At 39.9% G+C, this 24,438-nt stretch overlaps 1 protein-coding gene across 2 annotated transcripts in view; it reads right to left on the bottom strand.

Annotated features, from left to right (window-relative positions):
* Positions 1 to 24,438, bottom strand: part of CTNNAL1 (catenin alpha like 1) — a 228,638-nt gene that overhangs the window by 50,291 nt on the left and 153,909 nt on the right. For both annotated transcript variants that reach the window (XM_075212894.1, XM_075212893.1), the window contains exons 9-10: positions 10,051 to 10,209; positions 8,424 to 8,516 (exon numbers count right to left, since the gene is read on the bottom strand). In XM_075212894.1, the coding sequence (XP_075068995.1) occupies positions 8,424 to 8,516; positions 10,051 to 10,209 (252 nt within the window). The remainder of the gene's footprint in view (positions 1 to 8,423; positions 8,517 to 10,050; positions 10,210 to 24,438) is intronic.

Here is a 24,438-nt window from a genome sequence, read left to right on the forward strand (position 1 = left end):
TTCCTGGCCAATTTCGATGTTTTGATTCTCGAGAAGAGTTATTACTTTTGCCTTATGGCAATATGCTCCATCATGCTGGAAAAGGCATTGTTCGTCACCAAACGTTACAGCTCACTCACAATTTGTACAAACCACACAGCCATGAAAAAAGAATGGTACCAAAACATCCTTCAAGAGCAACTTCTTCCAACCATCCAAGAACAGTTTGGTGATGAACAATGACTCTTCCAATTTAAGTGAATATTGATCCTTGTGGATATCCTAAATAACAGCCCTAATATAAGGGATTTGTCGCTTGATCTATTATTCCTTCTTATTCTTTCCTCTACTTACCAGTATTTATGAAGATTGTTTTCTGCTGACTTACATAAGGAATTCAAAAAATGTGAGGAATGTGTTGAATAGATATTTGGATACAAATTTACTTAATATGCATGATCAGTGGGTGCATACACATTATCTATGATACTTACCGTCAGGACTATTTAATCTTCCACTGTATATTAAGAGTCATTTTCGCTCTTAATATACAATCTACTAATAATGTAATTGGCTATGAAATCTGCCAAGTTATGATAGAATGTGATTGGCCGCTTGTATTATATGAATTCTCCGATGCTGGGGATACGATAATTTCTCTTGAGAAAGCAGCAAGGTGAAACGTACGTCGGGCACTATGTTACTCGTGACTTCAGCACCTGACAGTAGGAGCTGGTGGCGGCGTTTAGCCATGAACGCCCGCAACTGCTCACTCTTCCAGCACCAATAAGCTCAATAATTTAAATTTAGGGAGCCTATTGTTCACAAGTACACAGCTATGTGTTTTTATTCTAGACAGGATGGACACAGGTGCCTTAGTATGCAAGCAAACATATGCAATACACGGAACACCACAACACAATACTTTCAGAATTTCACTGCAGTATATTATTTAGTGCGCTCTACTGGGTAAATTATACCTCACTTCTTGTTCTCTTTAAAAATTTAATTCATACATTCATTATTAAAATAACAGAGAACAGCCGCCCTCTTATGGAATAATTTGTGCTATATCCAAAATGGTGAAGAGAAATCACAAAAAAAAAGGGGGGCAAAGAAAAGGTGCTGCTCTCTGATTATTTCAAAACACCAACCAATTTGTAATTAAAACGTTCATTTAATGTAAGTAATCATCAATAACACATAGCCATTGCATTTCCACAACATATCAAAAACTCATCCACTGCAATTTATCAATTAACATGAATGAAACATAATGAAAGAAATCCACCTCTTAAAGCGCTTGTAAGCTATTTCTAGGATGACTATTTATTCAATTCTGGGGGTGCACGCTATTACACACACTGCACAGAGAAATAGACAGTTGAAAACCAGCATGGGTGTTTAATGCAGTCTGATAGTAATTTAGACTGTGTGAAATCAGATTGAAAAAGTAATGATAAAAACTTTCAATTCTTTAGCCACTTATACTTCAATAAATTCTAGGCTCTTGATGCCCACCAATCCACTGATGTAGTTCAAAGTGCAAATAAGTTTAAAACAGACCTTTCTTGGATACAAAACAATATTCAAGCTAATTGCCAACCTTCCAATTCCTCCTTTAATGTGAAATGAAGATCACCCCTCCTGCTGGCTCCTTTTTGATCAGTCCCCTAGAAGTGAGGATATTCTTACCCGCAGGTCCTTTTGTAGCAATACTCTGGCCAGAGATTTTCTCTAACATTAAATGCTTGCAGATCTTGCAGCGGTATCCGCTCACCTTTGTAAATAAGGACCGTACAGCTGTGGGGGTAGTGAGGTGATAATAAGTCCATCTAGATATGAAACTTTAAAAAACGCAAATAAAGTATAAAACCTCTTACACGTTTCTCCACTGCAAAAATGTGGTTTCCTCAGAGAGTAGCAAAATAGTAATAGTCCACTTCCTTAAAAAGGCCCTCTAACTTATGGGATTCTGAACGTAATTAATATCAGGTGGAATCAGAGAGAGAAAAAAAAAAAAAACAACACAGCAGATCACTTGATTACAATTACAAAAAGATTGGTGTAAGCATAAAATCACATATATTTGGGTGTTAAATGGTTTAAAACGCAACATAACCCATTATGTCCATTTTTTAAAAATAAAATAAAAAAATATGTATATAAAAAAACAATTCATAATATTAAAACCACATTGGATCATTATTACAAAATAATGCTCTTTAGGACTAGAGAACTTTAGACCTTTCCCATTAAAGGCAGTTATTTTACTCAAGAGCCATTGTGGGATGCTAATAATCCAACCGCCTTCTTTTAAATTATACTATCAGCAAGGCATAAGGGTCCACTTAGACCCAATAGGAATAAAGAGCATCAATTACAAATTAAAAATAACAATAAAATGTATATATAGATAGCACAAAGTACCGATAATGACCATAAATTACAGATAAAGACATCCATTAACATCAGGCCAAACACAGTATTTCTCCGAGACACGAACTTAGAACTTTTCACATCAGAAACCGTTGTTCATCTCTTGAGCCATCTGAGGTACTAATCATCGAGTTTTCTTGCTTTTTTTTTGACTTCACTTACAATTATCACAAATAATTATACTCAGACACAAAAAAGTTTTACTTTCTCAAATATCACATGTAAGGGAATACCTCGAAATCCATATGACTAATATGGAAAAAGAAAAGGTATGAGACTGCTTTCTATAAAGCAGAGAATTGTACAAATATATTGGTCAATTCTACATACATAAGAAGGCTGGGTATTTATACATAAAATTTATACTAATTAGCCTCTTAACTCAATATCATCCCTTGTCAGAAATTTACAGGCCTTTTTCTCCTCAACTCAAGCCAGATGGAGTCAATTCTGTCATTCTAACATACATAGCGATCAGGCTGAGGTCTATATCACAATCCTCCTATGTACATCAATTTTTTTCAAGCCCTACTAAGATGTACAATTACTAACAGACACAATTACAATCAATTTATCAAATTCCATTTAACACAATAGACTCATTTAGACCACCTGGAAATAATGTACCGAGTGATAAGATCCAAAAAGCCTCTCTTTCCCGTAGTCTTTCGAATCTGTCACCACCTCTTTTGGTAGGTTTAATCTGTTCAATTGAGAATATTATAACACTGTCAATCTCTCCTCCATGAGCTTGACTCACATGTCTCGAGAGACTGTGCGAGTTAACCATTTTACAGATGTTCCGTGGGAAAATCCCCTAATACTATAAATAGACCTAGCGCTCACTGCGTCTCGGAGCTTCTACTGTGTAGAAGCTGTTTGCGGTGGTCCTGCACGTTTTTTATTTTCCTTCAATCAAGCAAGAAGATTCGGGGATGTTACAATTATAGGGCACCTCTGGCTGAAGAACAGAAGACTGCAATCAACAATGGGGACCCCCTGGGCAGAAGAACAGAAGACATTACAAGCATGAACTTTTGGCATTACAAATTTATTTTGGACATGGTCAAGCATGGACTTTGGATACAAATTTATTTTGGACTTTCTTGACAGTCATTTTTGGATTGAAAGCTGCTGACAACAGAAGAAAACTTCATTGGTGAGTATATTGAGGATTTATTATTTTTAATAAAAATATGTGGCGTAAATGAGGGTGTTTACTGTATTTATTGTGGCTTTATTATTTTTAATAAATGTTAGTGGTTGTAATGAGGGTGTTGTGATTTTGTTAACATTTTCTTTTGTGGAACTACAGGTCCCAGCCAGCCGTGGGTGTCAGGGCATGTTGGCACTTGCGGTTCTCCAAGTGCCAACATGCCCTGGCTGTTGTGGGTATGCTGGTGCTTGTAGTTATACAAGTAGCAGCATGCCCACACTATTTAGGGCAACCTGGCTGGGACTTTTAGTTCCACAAAACAAAATGGCGTCTTTTTTTAACACTTATATCGCCATTACCCTACACCCACCTCCCAGGGGTATAGGAAGAGCCCTAGCGCTAACAGCGCTGGGCTGGGCTCATTTTTTCCCGGCGGACCCCATGCCCTAGGGCAGGCCTGTCCAACCTGCGGCCCTCCAGGTGTTGTGAAACTACAAGCCCCAGCATGCTTTGCCGATAGACAATCAGTTGATAGCTGGAAGGGCATGCTGGGACTTGTAGTTTCACAACATCTGGAGGGCCGCAGGTTGGAGAGGCCTGTCCTAGGGAATCCAGCCCAGCGCTGAACAGTCTGGGGTTGGTTAGTCATTATGGCAGGGGGACCCCTGCCGCTTGTCCCCCTGCTATAGTGCCACCCAACCCCGGCTGGTTTGCCTAGTGCTGGTTCTGTGAAAATAGGGAGGACCCCACGCAAAATTTTTCCCCGATTTTCATGGAACCAGCAGTAGTCTGGCAGCACTAGGATTAAAACTAAATAGAGGGGGGACCCCATGCTTTTTTTTAAAAAAAAATTTGATCTATTTTTAACACTTTTCTGGCAGCTGTATGACAGGCAGTGTAACAGTGATGTCTTCATACAACTCGCTGCTACAACACAGGAGAGTTAGCTAACACGGGAGTGTTTTACATCGCAGCAAATCGCCAGAGATGACCAGCGATTTGGAAGATCAGGGTAAAAATCGCAGCTTGATACGTTTGAGAAAATTTTTACTAAAATCGCGGGTTATCACCCGCGATTTGCCGCAATTTTAACACGCTGAAAAAAAAAAAAAAAAAAATCGAACCTTGATACATTTCCCCCCCCCCCCCCCAAGTCTGAACCTGCATGACAAGCTGCAACACTATGACGTTCAGTTGATTGTGAGTCGCCATTCAGTTTGGTTGTGTTTTCTGTAGAGTGCCAACAAAATGCTAAGTTTAGAAGTTGAACGACGTGTCAATTTGAAATTTTTAGTAAAATTGCACAAAACACCAACAGAATGTTTTCAAATGCTTACTACCGCCTATGGGAATGACTGCCTGTCTCGCGCGCGTGTGTTTGAGTGGCACAAAAGATTTAGCGAGGGACGTGAGAATGTCGAAGATGATGAACGCCCTGGACGACCTTGCATTTCAAGAACCGAAGAAAATGTAGAAAAAAAATCAGTTAGATTGTTCGAAAAGACTGCCGACTCAGTGTTCGAATGAAAGCTGAATCCGTGAACACTGACAAATACACCATATGTAAAATTTCGCGTGAGGATCTTTACATGACGAAAGTTTGTGCAAAGATAGTCCCAAGGGTTCTCACACCATAGAAAGAAAAAAAAAAAAAAAAAAGAACGTCGCAAGGAATGTTCTGCAGCAACTTGACACAGATCCAAACCTGTTTCATAAAGTAATCACTTGTGATGAGACCTGGATCTTCCAGTAAGATCCTGAAACCAAAAGACAGTCAATGCACTGGAAAACACCACCATCACCAAGAATGAAAAAAGCTCATCAAAGCAACTAAAAAAATTCAAAGCAATGCTCATTGGTTTTTTTTCAATATCAAGGGTGTAATTTTGGAAGAATGGGTTCCAGAAGGCACAACAGTTAATCCGCATTATTATAAGGAAGTTTTGCAAAAGTTGAGAGTGTCAGAAAGAAACGGCTGCAACTGTGGAAAAATGGTTTCTTTCTTCACCAGGACAATGCGCCTGCTCACACAGCACTTACTGTGAAGCAGTTTTTCACCAACAAACACATTACTACACTTGAACATCCTCCATATTTGCCCGATTTAGCACCTTGCGATTTTTATCTTTTCCCAAAAGTTAAATCAGTTCTAAAGGGGACACATTTTGAGTCAGTTGATGCTGTAAAAAAGAAAACAGATATGTTGAAACAAGCGACAGAAATTGATTTTCTCCATGCCTACAGAGATGTAGTGCAAATGGGGAGTATATTGAAGGGGACAAACATTAAATTTGTAATACCAATAAATAAAGGCGAGTTAATCAGTCTCGCTATTTAATAGACATACCTCGTATATACATATATATATATATATATATATATATATATATACATACATATATATATATATATATATATATATATATATATATATATATATGTAAATACACTTTAGTACAGTTCTATACACAGAGCTTTTACTGTCTATAATATGTAAAATCAAAAGACATAAATAAGAATACTATATTATTGTATTTTAAAATTAGTTACATTTATTAAGAAATCAAACATAAGGTCACATAATGAAAATATGTATTTTCACATGTGATAAGAATACATGTTGTATACACTTGCAGACAGCAACACATAAATGGCATATGGAGCGCGTAAAACAGGTTTACTATTGCTTCTCCATTAAAAGCACATTATTCACATTTGTCCGACGTTCGTATATCGCACGACGTGTGAGAGATAGAGACATCATAAATTTGCATACACATGCCCAGAAAGAAGTCTCTGTTTGAGGAACTATCGGCAGTTGGTTTAGGAATTGGTCGTAATTTCATACACACTGCAGGATCGAAAGGAGGTTGGAATGAGATTTTTAAACAGAACGATCAATCAAATGAAATCAATCGGTACTTTGGAACGACTCTCGTTCATTGTGTAAGTACACACACTATTGCGATATAAAGACGAATGTTCGTTTATCGGGTGATTGGCAGGATAATTGGCTGAAATAACTCTGTAGTGTGTACCTAGCCTTACTCTATCTTTAATCCAGAGGTATAATTTCTTCCACTAGGCACCAGGACTACAGCATCTACTTTCTACACTATACACCAAGATAGGGAGCCAATTTTATACATTGGTTTCTGTATTGTTTACTAGCAATCATACTGAAGTTTGTATTAAACACTAAATATTGGTGCCTGATTTGTATAATAGCCATCACATTGGTGGTTTTGTTGTATACTAGTTACCAGATTTGCTTTGAATACACGCCACAAAAATGGGCCTTGCTAAAATAAATTCGAGAGAAGCTTTTTTTTGGCGGGGTAGGGTGGTTGTGCCTCATTCACACAAAAATTATGCATTTAAATCTGTGGCATGAGCAGCATAATAAAAGATCAGTGGATTTTATTTGAATATATGATTTTGCCACTTGCTACATGATATCTCAATATGTCACTGGTTTCACCTTAGTGTATTTACTGTATACATGCTCTTGTTTTGATCTATACTTTATAGGCCTGTTAGAGGCCTTGCTAAATAACTTATTTTATTAAAATTTTGCTTGATGCTACCACTTCGTTGGAGTAGGTCACAGAAAGGGGAGGGCTGGCAAATTTTAGCCTGGGGGGGGGGGGGGGGAGGTAAGACTCGACTATGCAGCCTATTAGGAACATTTTAAAGTAAAAAAAATGCAGGTGGCCCAGTCGCCCAGCCTGTGGTGGCCCACTTTGAGAAAAAATGCTCTGGTCAGTTTGAAGCAGGGAGAGTAACTGTACTTTGTTACAGCATTGTAGATTGTGGGATTGCTAGCGACTTTGTTATTGGCAGTATCCAATAACAGAGAGAAAAAATGTCAGATTATCTTAAATTCCTGTACTTGAGAAGCATTACTGTTGGCAATTTGTTGATAAAACATTGTCTTACTAACGTATACCAAAGTAAGTGTTGAAAAAATGTGGGTGCACCACACTAGTCACAGTAATATAGTCATATCGGCACACTGTGCTTGGAAGCCACAATTGGTGGCAGGGGCATCCACAAAGAAAAAAAAAAAAAGGCCTTCATTTATCTACTTACACCACCTTGGCCCTGCATAAGCATTAGTGAATAAAAACAGGGTACGGTGAATATTTAGAAACACTAACACCCAAACTATTTGAGTTATAGCCGTTTCATTTAGGTCTGGGTCTCCTTGCATTCAAACAATGCAACTGACAAAAATGCATTGAAAATAAAAAAAAGAAAATACTATTTTTTTTTTAGGCATACTATGACAAAAGTACAGAAGTGGAAGTTGCTCAAATCTATTTATAGGCTCTTAACAGGTGCTTGAAGGGTGTGGTTATCCTGAAAGGAACAACACAGAGAAAAATCCCCCAGCATACAGCTATAGCCAGCAAAGGAGCTGCTATCTCTACTGTCAATAAAAGGGACTATGAGATAAAATTATACTATGACAATAGGCCATTTATATTCATGTAGCCCTTATTCTATTTCATAAATATGTTGATTATTTTTTAAAGCCCTTTACCATTAAATGTATCTTTCACCTCTTGCATTCAAGTTACATTTTTCCTCTCACAGAAAGCAGTTCAGATACTGACATCATTTGGCAGCAATGTTTAACTGTAAATCCTTAATTGTAATTATCAGTTTATAATATCTCATTTATTTAAGTCTGGTTGCTATAAATTGCATAAACAATTTGTTTTTATAAGGTTTATTTTATTAAATTTAATGTTATTGCGGTCAGTGACAATAACAAAGTCACCTAATATAAACAGTGCACTTATTTCAGGTTTCCACATATAATAAGAAAAAGCAGTTTACATACCTGAGGACCAGTCACCTGAAACGTGTCTTCTGCATGAATACATGTAATTTCCAGAGGTTCTGTCCCCGAAACATGTCTCAACAACCGACACGTCTACAAGCAACAGCATAAATTCCTTAGCAATGAAATGATACCACCATCAAAAAAAATCTACATACTTATATTATGATTCACTACAGAGAAACAAGACATAATGACCGAGTTGTTTAGCTGTAGGAGATGGCACTTTTTGTTTTGTGATGTTGTATATTCAATTGCCAATTGACAGAAAACAATATAATTTTATGCCTACTCGAAATGCCAGCTTTTGGATAAAGCATTGTACTGTGTTTGTAAAATACAGTGTTCAAATATTTTGTCACTATTCACAATATGTGATAAAATATTTTACTGCTACATTATTGTACATTCTTGATGTAGCATAATAAGTATTACAAAGAAAAAAAGAAGCAGTGTTAAACATAAATAAGTATCACAAACTGAGCAAATGGCAGCTCTTGACTGCACTTTGGATAGGGAAGGAAAAATTACCTCTTTTCATCTGCTTAATATATTTTTGAAAGAGGAAGTGCAGGACACACATTTAATATCCTCTGTTCAGCCCATGTAAGTCATTATTTTCTTTTTATGCTAAACGCACTAATTAATTCTAAAAGAGTATTCACACACAACCTATTATACTGCATGGATCAGGAGTAACACTTATGGGGATATAATCATTAAAAGTTACATATTTACTTTGGCACACAACAGGGCTGAACTGTAAAGCTGGGACACTGAAGACCTAAGTCAGCATATAATATACTTGTTTTATTGGGCATGAAACTGGAAAACAAGCAAACATCCATTTATTACCCTTAATATAATGCACCTAAAAATGAGAAAAGTTTGTTATGAGTTTTTATTGAACTTAGCTATTGAACTATTGAAGTAAATAGACACATTTGAAACTGAATGATTTCTTCTGAAACTGAAAAAAATACCAAAACTTACATATGGCAATGTGATTTATTTAAAAAAATATATATATATTTTTTTCAAAACAAGAGACACGATCCTGTCCAGTGTCCACCTGTACTTAATTCCTGAAAGATATTTTATAGACTAAGGAGTAGATTCAATTAGCCGCATTGTTCTTTAGAACAATCCGGCCTGCACATTATTACGGTAATTTCTAGTTGACTTTTGCTCACAGCTCTAGGAGCCGTGAACAAGAGTCCTATAATTAATTAACATAGTAATGGTAATAATAGGCGGGCCGCATTGCTCTAAAGAACAATGCGACTAATTGAATCTACCCTTGTGTGTATCAACCAATTGCCCCTGGGGTGGGTATGGATGTCAATGAGGTCTCCAAAAATTCTGCTCATTGTCTCACATACTTTATGGCACTCTTGCACATTATATCTCCTGGTATTCCCAGGTCTGCAGCCGCTTGTGTCTGCCATTACGTTATATATTTTGCTCAATTAATATATTTTACATTTTGCTACACCTTTTATAAATTTTGCCCTAATATTAACAATTAGTTTTGCTAGAAAGACTTTTATTATTCTGCAGAAAACTGTTTCAGACAAGACCACTTACTACCAGTAAATCCATATGAATTTAAACAGCAGACACTTACTTCCACAAGCTGCTCCTTTTGCTCTGACAACTTGCAGGTATATTCTGCCACCGTTTCCAGGTTTCCTTCAGCTCCAGCAATTTTCAGTGCTTTTAGGACCACGTGATCTGCATGGTATTTCAGTAAGTCTGCTGCCAGTGTTGTTGCAGCATTGTAAAGCTGAGAGAAATTAAAGAAGCAACAATATCACTACAGTATCAGAACAAAGACAAATTTAAGAAAAGCTGTGATACAACTCTGGTCTTATAATTGCAAACATCCTCGTTCACTATGATACTTTTTTGGCTTACAAATATTAAATTGCATAGTAAGTGGTTTATAATGTAATTACAATTCAGTAGCCCACACAATTAGATTTAAATTCAACTAAATTAACAAAAACAAAACTAAATTAACAAAAACAAAACTAAATTAACAAAAACAAAACAAGGATTCCCTAGTGTCATTAGACACAATCAGAAATACTGTAGCTGAGCCTTTATATTTGTTGCTGTGCTTTTCCTGAATCTTAAAGGTTGTGCACATTTTGCCTATAAATAGAGTAGCCATTTTTTGGGCTACACCAAGTCTTGAGAATGCATTCACTAGAAACCAGTGATGTCACTGAGGCAAGAAATGATAACTATACTAAAATATTTGTAATGTTTTGTATTAGAAAGCAAAGAACATGTAAACAAGAAATTAAATATATAAATAAGTAATATCCTAAGATATCCTACAATAATTAACATTACATACTAGTTATTTAAAACCGATTTCTCAGACTAGCCAGTCTTTGTCTAGCAAAAGTATTCAGACCACCGACACTCATTTTACTGAACAACAAATCTCACACTGAATTTCTTTTCACTGAGACGTAAACAAACTCAAAATAGTTTGGGTTTTTTTAAGTCACCTTTATTTAATAAAGAAATCCCTGAAACATGCTGTTTGTGTTGTAGAAGCTCTATGTTTATACAGCTGAATAAATTGCTAAACGAGAACACAATTGCTTTACAATTAGCCTCTACCAGTGAATCATTAAAATAACTGCCATATTTTCTGGAAACATAAGCCACTGTTGAGATCATTATTAATGTTGTGAACCTGAAAGGCACCTGTGAAAATGAAGACTAATGAGCACCCCAAAAAGTTACACAGGGTACACACTACTGTATTTTCAGCCAAGTATCAGGCCAATCAGACGAAAAACTAATGATTGGCCCAATGTCAAAGCAGTGTATACCCTGGAACGAGGAATAATTATCGTTCTAAAGCACATAAAATTCTTGATCGGGATTTTCAAACAGTACTGAAAATCTCGATCAATGATGGAACAATATTGTCCCAATTCTGCAGTGAGTATGCACTCTGCAGAATTGGAACGACAATTGAGACAGCTGGTGAACTTACCAGTGGAAATGTGCCTGAGCAAGAGCATCAAGGAGCAGGTCCTGGCAGGGAAAAGGGAGCCCATGTGCTCAGGACAGCTGTCACTAGCAGCAGATGGTTATAACAGATGAAGAACACAGATCTGAAAATGTTTGGGTGTTCCAGTTGGCACACACTCTTCAATTATCAAAAAGTATAAAATATATCAAACTTCTCTGACTGTGCCTTTAAAAAGTTGAAAAAAAAGAGAAACCACAGAGAGGCCAACAATCAATTTGAAGGAGCTACAGAGTTCAGCAGCCGAGACTGAAGTAAAGGTAAACTAGTCAGCTATATTAAGAACTCTGCATAATCATGGCGTGGGTATGAGTGTGGCACAAAAGGAGGAAATATTTAAAATGAACCATGTAAAAACATGAATAGTTAATTAGGGTGACCCAATTAAGATGTAACCAGCCAGGGTGCTGGCAAGCATGATTAAGGGGAAAACAGTTTCTTTTTCTCTCCAGAATCATATTAATTCAGCCAAGGATGCCCAGCAAAGGGCCATGTTTTTATAACTGAAGGGGGCCACACACGCTATGATGGCTCTCTTGTAGCATACATTTATCAGTAGACCAACTAAGGATCCCTGTGCAAAAGTTGGGCCACACCAACTCTAAATGAGTCTACTAGCAATAGGGGTAGCAGTGATAGTAACTGCTACCCATAGTGCTAGTACACTGTGTTGTGGGTATTATTATACTCTGGTTACAGTCCTGGAAGGTTAGTTTAATTCATTATTCTTTATCAGCAGCAGTGCAGCAGGTGTTTCTTTTGGAAAGAACTGCAGGATTTTCATGAAAATGTGCACAATATAGACATTTTGGGGGTTAAAACTGTGTTAAAGCAAATTATTGTTCTGCAAACTGAACACAAGAAAAACTCAGAGGGAACACAGTTACTAATTTCCCCCTCATTTGTGAAGACATTTCCAATTTACCAGTACCATGGTTTAAACATCAAAATCTTAGTTTAAAATCTTAGTTTAAAATCAGGAAAATCTTTTTCGATGGTGCTTCAGCAGAAGTGGTGATTGAATTCCTTCAAGCAAGGTTAGATACAGACATAGCTTAAATACCTCATAAAGTATAAACGTCAGCATTATCTGTATAAAACAGGCATTAAATTGGCCCAAGATCCGTATATGTTTGAGAGGTTCTGTCAGGCTTTCAAATTCTGAAAGCCTGGCTCGACAAAACATTTCTCTACAACAGTGCAAGCACCATCGTAGCCTTTGGAATCTTTTCTGGTGGAGAGTTTGGAAATCTGCCTCTCATATAGCCATCATTTCTACTAGAAGGACAAACTAGTGCCAAGACCAGTGACAAGTCTATTACACGTTCTTACCGAAGACCTCAACATATTACATTAACCTGTACTCTTGACTACCAAGGCTCATTGCTATATCTACTAGTCAAAATAATCTAAAATGGCAGAATTTGGATATGGCCCATTGCCTAGAAGTCTGTCTGCAGAGGATAAATGAGATAAGGATGTTTAAATTTTCTCTTCATAGTGTTCACAGGGACAAAGAGGTCATCAGACTTCTAAATCAACAATTCAATCAGCTGCATTAAACAAGCTTATAAATAAAAAAAATCCACAGATAAACATGAACAATGTATTAGCGCCGCAACAACTCTATTACCATTATTACGGTAAATTCAATTCTATATGCTCGTGGCTCAGGGAGCTTAGAGCAAAAAGCCAGCATTGAAATTACCGTAATAACGGTATTTAAGTGCACTATTAACGCAATAACCGTAATGCTGCGCAGGCTGTGTTACTTTTCACAGTAAGGCGGCCAATTCATCATCATTTATTTATATAGCACCAATAATTCCACAGCGCTGTACAGAGAACTCATTCACATCAATCCCTGCCCCATTGGAGCTTACAGTCTAAATTCCCTAATATGGACACACACTCACACACAGACAGAGAGGGAGAGACTAGGGTCAAATTTGATAGCAGCCAATTAACCTACCAGTATGTTTTTGGAGTGTGGGAGGAAACCCACGCAAACACAGGGAGAACATACAAACTCCTCTTGCTGCCTGTTACAACGGGGGTCATCTACTGACGTGTATGACCATAGACGTTTCTCTGGTGACACAGACAGCACTATATTCACCTGCACAACTGTCTGCTGGTCTCTGCGAATGGACACCCCTGCCGACTCTATCCATGTTGGCCCTGGTGCCGATCATTGCTCGCTACCGGAGGCAAGAGGCACAGCCTACAACTCACACAGCGGAAGGCAGAGTTGAATCACTGAGCACCCTACGATCCTGGAGTTCTTAGAGCACAGTCTTGTCTCCCTCAGCTACCGATTTTATCATTGATCAGATTAATCGACTCCCTAAATCCAAACTGGCTCCAGCGCCATCTCCGAAAGTTACGATTTTCAGACTCAACTTTTCATATTAAAGAGCAGATACTTTGAGCTGCCTTACCCTTGGCTTCTACCTATAAGTTGTTAGAAGAACTTCAGCTCTTTTCCAATGTCTCATCTGCCACACTAGCAAAGTGTAGACTCTTCCACCTGATTACTACGGCTCTGAGGGAAGCCAATATTCCATACAAGTGAGGCTCTCCAACTCACCTCATTATTCACAGAAATGGTGTCTATAACTCACTTGCATCTCCAGACTCTGCACATTCTCTTTTGCTGGACTGGAAGATTTCAGTGGATGCTCCCCGCTCCAGCACCTCCAAGCAAATTTGGGGAGAGTGGTCATCTACTAGTACTTGAGTGATTGACTTTAGTTCATATGATAGGACTTTGTTTGGTACACTCCATATGGTCTCCTCTAACTTTTTCTTTCCAGGGACATTTTGGCTGCTCGCCGTTTCCCACAGTGTCCTCTACCCTCCTCTGCACTAGATAAGCGAGTTTATTTGTTAAAATGCCTTAGTCTTGGATTTCTCTACGTTTGTTCCTATTTATTCGTCCAGACTAAGGCATCCCATTTCTATTTTTGCATCTTTTTTGCATCTTATATTTGGCATTGAAATACTATTATTAGTATATGTTTATACCTGCTATACACTGCTTTTTGATGACTGTTCGAGTTTAAGATTTGTTATAATATTACTGTTGCTAATACCAGCTTTACTAGCTTGTTATCCATATATTTACTCAACATTCTTAGAGTTCATTACTTTTGCTTCCCAATATATGGATTAGGATTGTGGACAATGTGGCTGTTCAGGAGACAAATTTTAGACTCATTCGCCTTCTCAATTTTCAAATCATAAATACTCTACTTCGCATATGTCCAACGGCTCGCTTAAGCTTAATGGGATGGCTATTTTGTTCACAAATTTCTGCTCATTTAAACTAGATAAGAAAGTTGTAAAAGGGTAATACTAGGGGTATGGGTTCTTATATACCCAATAGTCTGGCAAATATGTTGAAGACCATTTAATAAAGTTATTCATGACTATTACCATCAACCAGCTCCTCGCAAAAGTTAGTTCTTATTTAACCTAAGAAATATAGTTTTTATTTTCCCTTAAAAAAAGGACCAATTTATATATAATAAACTAATGCTTATATTTAAAAAAAAGGATTGCACACAAGATGTATATTCATTTAAAATGTTTTGTATTCTTAACATTCTAATTGTAAAACTCATATCATAAAACAGTATACAGAGTATACTTATACAAACTCAACTATTAACATTGGTGGTATAGCATAGATGTTCATACACTACATTACATTCATTGCCCGTTTTAAAAATGTACATGTCATTGTGTGTGTGTGTGTTTTTCTCAGCTATTTTGTGGTGTAAAGGTGTGTCTGTAGAGGTTTCACCTATTGCTAAAGGTGTGTGACTGTATGGTGGGAGACCGCAATATAAATCAATGTCTATTGTAAATGGTGTATGTGATATGCTGTGTGTGTGTGGGGTGGACAGAGGGGAAAAATTCAATAAAAATGTTGTATTGTTAATAATAATAAAAAAAAAAAAAGACTAAGAATGTACTGGTATTAGGGTTTTTGGAGATTTACAACAGATTGCTGAGCTGTAACTAGAGAAAGTCCCATAGTTTTTAGTAAAGAAAACAATAATACTACCTTGCTCACAAAAGAACCAGCATACAATTAAGCAAGCCATGTTATGGGTCTCTCCATGATTTAATCCAGTTACTGTAGATCACAGTACAATTCAGATCACTACATACCTTTTAACTTATCAATAAAATAAACTCCCTATTGAATGAATTTTCAGGTCTCGGTATAGCGGGACTTCTCGCTAGAATATTACAATTATGTTGGTTGTTCTTAATGTCAGTAAATGAACATTAGTATGTAAAAGGTAGAATTATTATGGACCAACCAATGGAGTAATGATGTATGTGTCATACAATTCTTTGGGGATGATTTAATTCGCCATGATACCCAGTCAAAGCCTAAGGGTTGCTCAATAAATGAAACATGTTGTTGACACACACACACCTTGTAGAGGTACAAGCAAAATAAAGAGCCATATTCTGGGTACTACAGTGCCCAGAATTGTGTGCAGACACACATCGAGCATAGCTGCTAAGAGAACGCAAACTGAATTTACCACTATGGGGCAGAAACTGCAAAAATCTCGTGCTCCACGGACTATTACCGTTATTACGCTAATAGTGCGTGGAAATTTTTTTATTATGTTAATTTTCTCGCTGGATTTCAGCTTGCAGCTCCCTGAGCGGCGAGCTGAAATCCAGCTAACTACTACCGTAATAATGGTAGTAGTTTTAACGCCGCGGAAACCAGCGACAATTGAATATGCCCCTACGTGACTTAAAAATGACCAGTACAAATAAGCAATTATAAAACACGGTACTTTTTTTTTGCGGTTTTAAACTGTACATTTCACATGCTAAATGGATCAAAGCAATTATGACTATGGCCAGGGGCTGGCCCCGGGCCGCTCTGTCAGACCGCTATTAGGGCCAGGGGGTAGGCAGGCCGGCCGGCCGCCCCCCGGATGCAATATATCTCCTTTTTACCCTCGGCCGCATCTGATGACATGAGATGCGGCCGCGTCAGCGCACAGTCGACCGCCTGTGTGCCCCCTGGCCATCCCTCTCCCAGCCCGCGCCTGACTATGGCTCTTTGGAGGTTAAATTATAAATTGTGATGGTTACAATTGCATGTCACTGGCAGACTGGATGTTTGTTCTAATTGTGGCACTGTGACTGGTTCCATTTGACCTTGGAGTTGTATGCTAACTCTGCTGTATCTCAGTTTAACTAACCAAAAAAGAAAGACTCGACAGGTAAATCCATGGGTGATTTCAGTGGACAATTAAGGTCTAAACGGGTCCCACCTGCTTGCTCAAAACAGAAAAAAATATATATTTTCTCTTCATTATTCAGTATAACAGGAATACTTTCAATTTTAGAATAAGATTATATGCTATATGAACTGAATTGAACTTTAACCCCATTAACCTGGAAAGCTTTGCAATGTATTGCCAGAGAAAAAGGATGTTATATAACTAACGATTAAATAAACACTATGGGAATGCAACATTATTGTAAAATGATGGCAAGATAAAAGATGACAATCATTTACAGCACCATAAACGATTAAGTTTATTAAAAACATTAAAATGGTTTCACACAGCAGGAGCCCTGCATGAAGAAAATTGTTTTCAACCTGTAGCAATGCTATTAAAACCCAAAAGTAATGTAATCTTCCCCTCCATAAAAGTGAACTTAGAATGAAATGTTTGCTCTTAGTTTACCACATTTATACAAAATACTTCCTGTATAAATATGGTTAACTGTGTATAAATTGCAGGGTGCATTGAACACAAGCTTTTGATATGTTTATTGTACTAGTAGCTGAGCTATTGATCTGCTTAGTAACTGAGCTATTGATCTGCTTAGTAACTGAGCTATTGATCATGTATGCTACTACATTGAATGGATAAACAAAGATGGTTTTCATATAAGCACTGCTTACACCTGCCTGTATGATGTAGTGACAAATTACATGATAATGATATTGTGATCATACAATGCAGAATTACAGTGAAAGTTACACTACTTCCTAGAAAATGTAGCTTTTATACAAATTCAAAATGTTCAATTGTCCCTAATTTCCAAGGATAGTCCTAGGTTTTAAAGGCTGATCCCTGTTTTAAAGTATTGAGCATCTGAATAGTACAATTACCTCTTATTCTCAATATTTAATGTAATTCAGTAACTTTTATATAGGTTTAAGTAGTTAAAATTTAATACAGAGGGCAATTTAAAAGGCTACAAGTTCCATAATAACCAAGATGAATGAACATGATTGAGACTGTTGTGTGACCAGCTTAGATGCACCTGCTCAGCAGCAATGTTTTCTAGGAAATTATATACTGTCAGCTTTGTAATAGGGAAAATACAATAATATCAAGGGAATTTCTGAGACCAATGTTGTACTTGTGGATGTGGCCATGGTCCCCGGCTCCTCTGACATTAGCTTTAGAGTAGATTCTTTTTACTTTGTTAGCAATTGTAACGACTGCAAAGTATGCTGGTACTATATAAATAAAAATAAATAATGCTTTTCATCTATTTAAAAATCAGCAGATTTAGGGATTCTTCAAATCTGCATAAACAATGTCTGACAACTGCAGAATATGGTGGTTAAGTCAGTAAAGCCACGCACACACCAGTGTTTGCAATACAATTTTTAACTGAATGTTGAAAGGCAATTAAAAACGTATATAAACCACAATATGTTTCTGTATGAATTTAGTATGTATGTTGTATGTGTTTGATATGTCAGACACATTGAAATGTAATGATAAGCATTAGAAAAAACAAAAAACTCTGCAACGCAAGTTAAACCCCTGAACAAATATGAATCTATACTGTCTAATTTGGTACAATTACTTTTATTCTCACAGCTGTTTACATGTGCTTAACTTGCGTTAGTAATGTATCTTAAATGCAGATATTCAACACTGTTGTGTGCATAGCCTAAACTTTCTATATCTACTGTGAATAGAGAGCAGCTGTGCTGGTTTAAAGGGGTGTACAGATAATGACGCAAGGTGAGGCAGATGCATCAGGCAACAAGCTTTGGATGTCAGTAAAATGAACACACAAATATTTATGGTAGTACAAGGGATAAGAAGAGATCCCTATAAGGTGCGCCTCACACAGCAAAATTGCTGGGTACAATCCTACTAGTGTGAACATGGAACTGAAAAAAATAATGAGACAATAAGTAAATAAAACACAAAAATAAATCATTAATATCTCTACATAGAGACAGGTTCCAGTTGTAAAAACTGCCCTTTAAGTATATTTGGGTGCAGAACCCACTACAGGTGGGCTGTAAATAGTAGCCGAGAGAAACTACACTGCCCAGAATTCTTGGTAGCAGGGTAGGAGCAAAAGAGGAGACCATTTAAAGAGGGAAGTCTCATGGAGAGCAGCAGCCATTACGAGAAGGAGATGAGAAATCAAGGTGAGAGAGACGGCATCTACCTACCAATTCTGCTCAGAATGGTGGAGAGAGAGAGAGAGAGGCCCACCCTGACTGCAATGCAACCAGCAAGAGAATGGAGCCAATTTGTCCAGCACACTGCTGTAGAGAGAACAAGGCCATCAGAAAGTGACCCAAAGTTAGTATAGACTCTAGACTCATAAGGATCTGAGGAGGCCATGCAGGGCAGCAAAGTTGTGGAAACCAGACCTAGAGGCCTGAGTGTGTTAAACATTTATTAGTTTGCAAGGAGAGTACATACCCATTAAAAGTTCCACTTTGGGCTTAGTTTAGGGTGTCAAGCACTGGAATGCTACCTATAGTACCCACATAGATTGAGTATAGATGCAGACATCCAGTGTATAGCTAAAGCAGAGGGAGACAGAATCCAATATCTCTACAGATTGTTTTTAGCAGCGAGTGATGAGAGAGGAAGGTAGTAAGCCGAGAGGGTTTATCCAAGTGCAACCATGGTTGTCAGTTAAAGATCTAGATGAGGGCAACTGCGCTGCAACAAGATCTCACATTGCGACCGGAGTGATCCATTAGGGGTTATAGTCTATTTAGAAAGAAAACGTGAGTTTTTTGTGTGAAACTTTTACCATTGCCTGTCTGCCACAGTCACCTTCTGTCATTTATAGTGTGCTGATCAGAGTAGTCACCTTTTAAATTATATATACAGCATATACTGTACTGCCTTATCTGACTTGTTAATATTTATGGGTATTGAAAAAGTAAATATCAAAAATGTAAACTGTGAGTGTATTCCTTTATATCAAGATGCTGTCCAAAAGAAATGGGTAGAGACACTGTGCTGAAGAGTAGATGTGAGAACAGAAGTGGAGACCCTCAACACACATACTGAGTGGGGAAGACTACATGTGTTACATATGGAATCTGTCATATGCCACTTTAACAAAGTGTTGGTCACTTTGTGGTTTCCACTTCTCTGAATGCTTTGTGAAGCAAGCTAACAAAAGATGTTATGATTTCAGAACATTTATAAATGCACAAATAGCTCTGGTAAAGAGTAAGTTCATCACCAGAAAATGTTATTTTCTAGACAGAACACAAGAAAGCAGGAGAACAGCAGGAGAACAACAGGAGAACAGGTTTGTGCATCAGAAACAATCTACACTATAAAAGTTAACAATCTGGGGGCGTGGCTAGGCGGCCATTTCGGATGGTCATATATCACTTCGGCTCCTGCTCCCAGCCCTTGAATTTAGGGAACAATTCGGGATATAATCCATCTCACCTGCACCAGTAGCCTGGGAATCCACCCCGGTTACCCCAGAGGCACTTGGACAACTGTTTCCCGCATCCGTGACACCGCAATTGGCCCCCGCCTCGCTAAGCCTTTTCCGGCACCTGGCTGCCCACATAAGCCCCCACTCAACCCACTGAGGCTTCTCTAAGCGGATCCCCGCTACCCACCAAGCCCCACAGAAGTTGAAGCCGCAGACGTTACCTGGACCGCATCACAGGGCGAGTTTACCTTGCAGACGGAGGTGAGCGGGGACCGGAGGCCTACTTCCGGCGAAGACCCGGGGCTAGAGTTGGGATCTGCCTGACAGACCCCGCTACTTCCGGTTTTGCCGCAGAACTTCCGGCCGGGCGTATCACACTGGAACTCCCTGCGCAGGGGCTGCCACTACAAGAGGGCCTTCATCAGGGGCCTGTGACCGGATCAGGAACCGGAGCCCCCCACCATCAGTGGCCCGCTGGTCACCAGTCAACAGGCGCACCTAATCCATCTCCCTGAAAAACAGCGGTGCAAGAGGACCCCCTGCAGCAGCTGGAGAGGGACGCAGCGCTCATCTACTAGCCCAGAGGATCCAGGCTAAATTTGTGGCTGAACTTCGGCTCCCTAAGGACAGAGGGCAAGTAGAGAGCGCGCGTGTGAGAGGACTGGAGAAGCCAGCCATCGCAAGTGTCCAAGCTCATAGGAGACAAGGTTGGTGTGAGAAGCCTACCACACACGTCAACTACACTATCCCTGCCCACCCTACCTGCTTCCTCCAAGCATTGTGAGATTCTTGGACTCCTAGGTATACAAGCTTCACGTTAATATAAATACCACGGTCCCAGTCCGTTCCCCCTTTATTTTTTTTCATCCATTTTGTATTCTACCTACTACTGGAGCCTGTCCCAGACTTTCAGGGGTGCTCAATGACCCTGTAACCCCCTAAATGCTGACAGGGGGGGGAAGCCTTTTCTACACTGCTCTTACCCAGACCCATGTGAGTCCTCTTCCCTATGTGGGCCCGCCCTTTGTAATTGTAATTTACTCTACTGACCGACCTGAACATACCGCCCCTCCTGGTGCTTAAAAGTCCTGCTTTGAGGTTCCTCCACAATGTCTAAGGGAAGTAGGAAATCCCACCCTAAAGGACTTCCTCAATATTTCTCGAAGCAATCAACCTCAACTCCGCATCGGGCGAGAACGGACTCCCCTCACACTTCTGCTGACTCTGACTCAGAGGAGGATGACACATCCCCGATAACCAGACGGGACTTTATAACTCTAATCAAAGAAATGAAAGAGCTGAAATCTTCCGTTCACTCAGAAGTGCAAACTGCCCTCCACTCACTACGGGCGGAGGTGACGTCAATCGGAGTCCGTACTGACCAAGTTGAACAAAGATTGGAGACGGTGGTGTCCTCTCAGACAGGCATGGAGGAGGATATTGTACACCTTCGTAGTGACTTGACATCTGTCCAGGAGCATCAAGAGGATGTGGACAATCGGGCAAGGCGGAATAATCTGCGTCTGAAGGGCATCCCGGAAACGGTCGAATCTCCTCACCTGGACCAATACTTGAAGAAGCTTTTCTCCCAATTGGTTCCTGAGGTACCGGAGGATGACTTATTGTTAGATAGAGCCCATAGGGCCCTAAAGCCCAGATCGACCGACCAGAACCAGCCTAGAGATGTCATTTTGCGACTTCATTTCTACACCACCAAGGAGATGGTCTTGCGTGGGGCCAGAAAATTACATACCCTAACATTCGAGGGTCACAACATACAGATTTTCCAGGACTTGTCACCGGCCACTCTGGCCAGGCGTCGTGAGTTCGCCCCAGTAACGCAAGTTCTACGAGATCATAATGTCCGTTATCGGTGGGGCTTCCCCTTCCGCCTCTTCCTTTGGCATCAGGAGCGACAGATTTCCGCCCGCACACTCCCGGAGGCTCAGGCTCTTCTACAACGCTTAGGCCTTGCTCCCGAGCCCCCCCCCGGGTGCCTCTCAATCATCTACCTCGGGCAACCAGGATACAAATCCGCGGCCCCAAAGAGTTCCGCGAGGCGAATGGTCCACAGTACAGAAATCTTCCACTCCTCGCAAGACCTCGTAATCTATCTCCCTGACTGTCTTTTAGGGATGAGAATCTCCTCACCCAAGGAAGGTCCATCTGGAACAGGGCTATTGAGAGCTGTTCCTGATCGTTAAATGGCCACCCCTACTGGAGGCTATCTGAGGAACTATGCCTACCCGGGGACGAGCCCTCCGAAATGTTCATATGTTGCCTAATTTCTCATTGTATCGTTTACATGCCCTAGGCCTGCTGTTTCCGTTTGACCTTTTTTGTTTTTGCTCTCTCCGCTTACAGGTTGATCTCCATACCCATGGCCTTCTTGGAGTCACAGCGTAATGCAGCCATGGACCTCCCTCGGAAAGGCAGTACCTCTCCTATGACCACTGGCAGGCCTGTCTCTCTGATTTTAAGGTCTATTTGGACTTGCTCTGTAATTGTTTTTCGTTTAACTGTTGGATTTCTTTACACGTTTACATTGGCACATATTGGCATTTGTAAGCATCCGCCTGCTATCACTGTACCCTCTAGTTTGACAATGTTACATAGTTACCATATATGTTTGCATTATGTGGCCCCATCTTGCTGATATACCCTAGTCCGTCACCCCCCTCTACCCGCACCCACACACATGGGCCTACTGGGTAGTAGGTACCCCCCCCCGTCAGCCATTTACCTTTCGCCCTCCCGATTGGTAAGTCAAAGCCACTTCCCCTATAGAGCTTGGTTGCTTTCAGCTGGTCCCCAGGTACCTAGGGTACCGCTCCTTCTGCCCCACCAGCACCCTGGACGGGCGTCCTGCACCACACCCGTCCTCCTACCCCCACTTTCCCGTCACACCTACAATGTTTCCCCAACCATGGTCGTCTTTGGTATCTACCCCTCCAGCAAATTAAAACTACAACTCGCTATACATATTTTCTCCTCCAGACTCCTCCCCTTTGACTTTCTCATGACGCTCCGCTTGATATCTTTTAATGTTAAAGGTCTTAACTCTCCCCAAAAAAGGGGCAAATTTTACGCTTCTTTGCAGGCCCTTAAGGGCGACCTAGTATTCCTACAGGAGACCCATTTTATTAAGCACCTGCACCCGGAACTTAAATCCAAAAGATTCCTCCCCCTGTCTTATCATGCCTGTGAATGCCAAGAAGAGATGCGGGGTGGCAATCCTTTTCTCACGTAATCTTGTCTTTGATCTCGCAGACACACACAGAGATAAGGAAGGTAGATATCTTATCCTAGTAGGTAAATTGAACAACCTCCCGTGCACGCTAGTGAATATCTATGCCCCGAACCAAGATCAGCACAAATTCTTTAAACGCCTGGGAGTTACACTTTCTCAGGTTCGTAAGGGAGAATTGATAGTAGGCGGAGACTATAATGCGGTCCTTACCTCCCATCTGGATAGATCTGCCCCCTCAGCTGCTCTTTCCGACGGGAGGGTCAGGAGGAACTCCAGGGCTTTGCAAGATTTCATGAAACTGCACAATCTATACGATACTTGGAGAATCTCTGACCCCTTGGCCCGAGATTATTCTTTCTATTCCCCAGTCCATAAGACCTATTCCCGAATCCACATGGTCCTGCTCAGCCACGACCTGACCCTTAAACTCACTAACTCTACTATCCACTCAATTACATGGTCTGACCATGCCCCAATTTCAGCGGACCTCTCCTCCCTAGTTTCTCGCTCCTCTACCTTTTCCTGGAGACTCAACACGTTCCTTCTCCACAACCAAAACACAGTAGCTCATATTAAATCCCTAATATCCGAATTCTTTGAAACAAATAAATCTCCTGATATCTCACCCTCTACTCTCTGGAATGCTCATAAGGCAGTCATTAGGGGCCACCTAATGGCTTCGGCAGCAACGCCAAAAAGGCTATAGTGGCCTAGACTATGCGTCTCTCCACGGCCCTCCACCAGCTGGAGGAACAACATAAATCTAATCCTGACCCAGCTTTATTTGAACAGATGGCTTCTGTGAGGGGTGAACTTAACCTGCTTCTCTCCCACCGAGTGGCCAACAAGCTGAAATGGCTGAACCAACGCTTTTACGAAAAGGGTGATAAGGCGGACAAGCTCTTGACCACTCGGCTGCGAACCAAAGTCTCGGCCTGTAATCTTATGGCTGTTAGGGATTCTTCTGGAGCTCTGGTCTATGATCC

Source organism: Mixophyes fleayi, chromosome 5, assembly GCF_038048845.1.
Source record: "Mixophyes fleayi isolate aMixFle1 chromosome 5, aMixFle1.hap1, whole genome shotgun sequence".
Lineage (NCBI taxonomy): Eukaryota > Metazoa > Chordata > Amphibia > Anura > Limnodynastidae > Mixophyes > Mixophyes fleayi.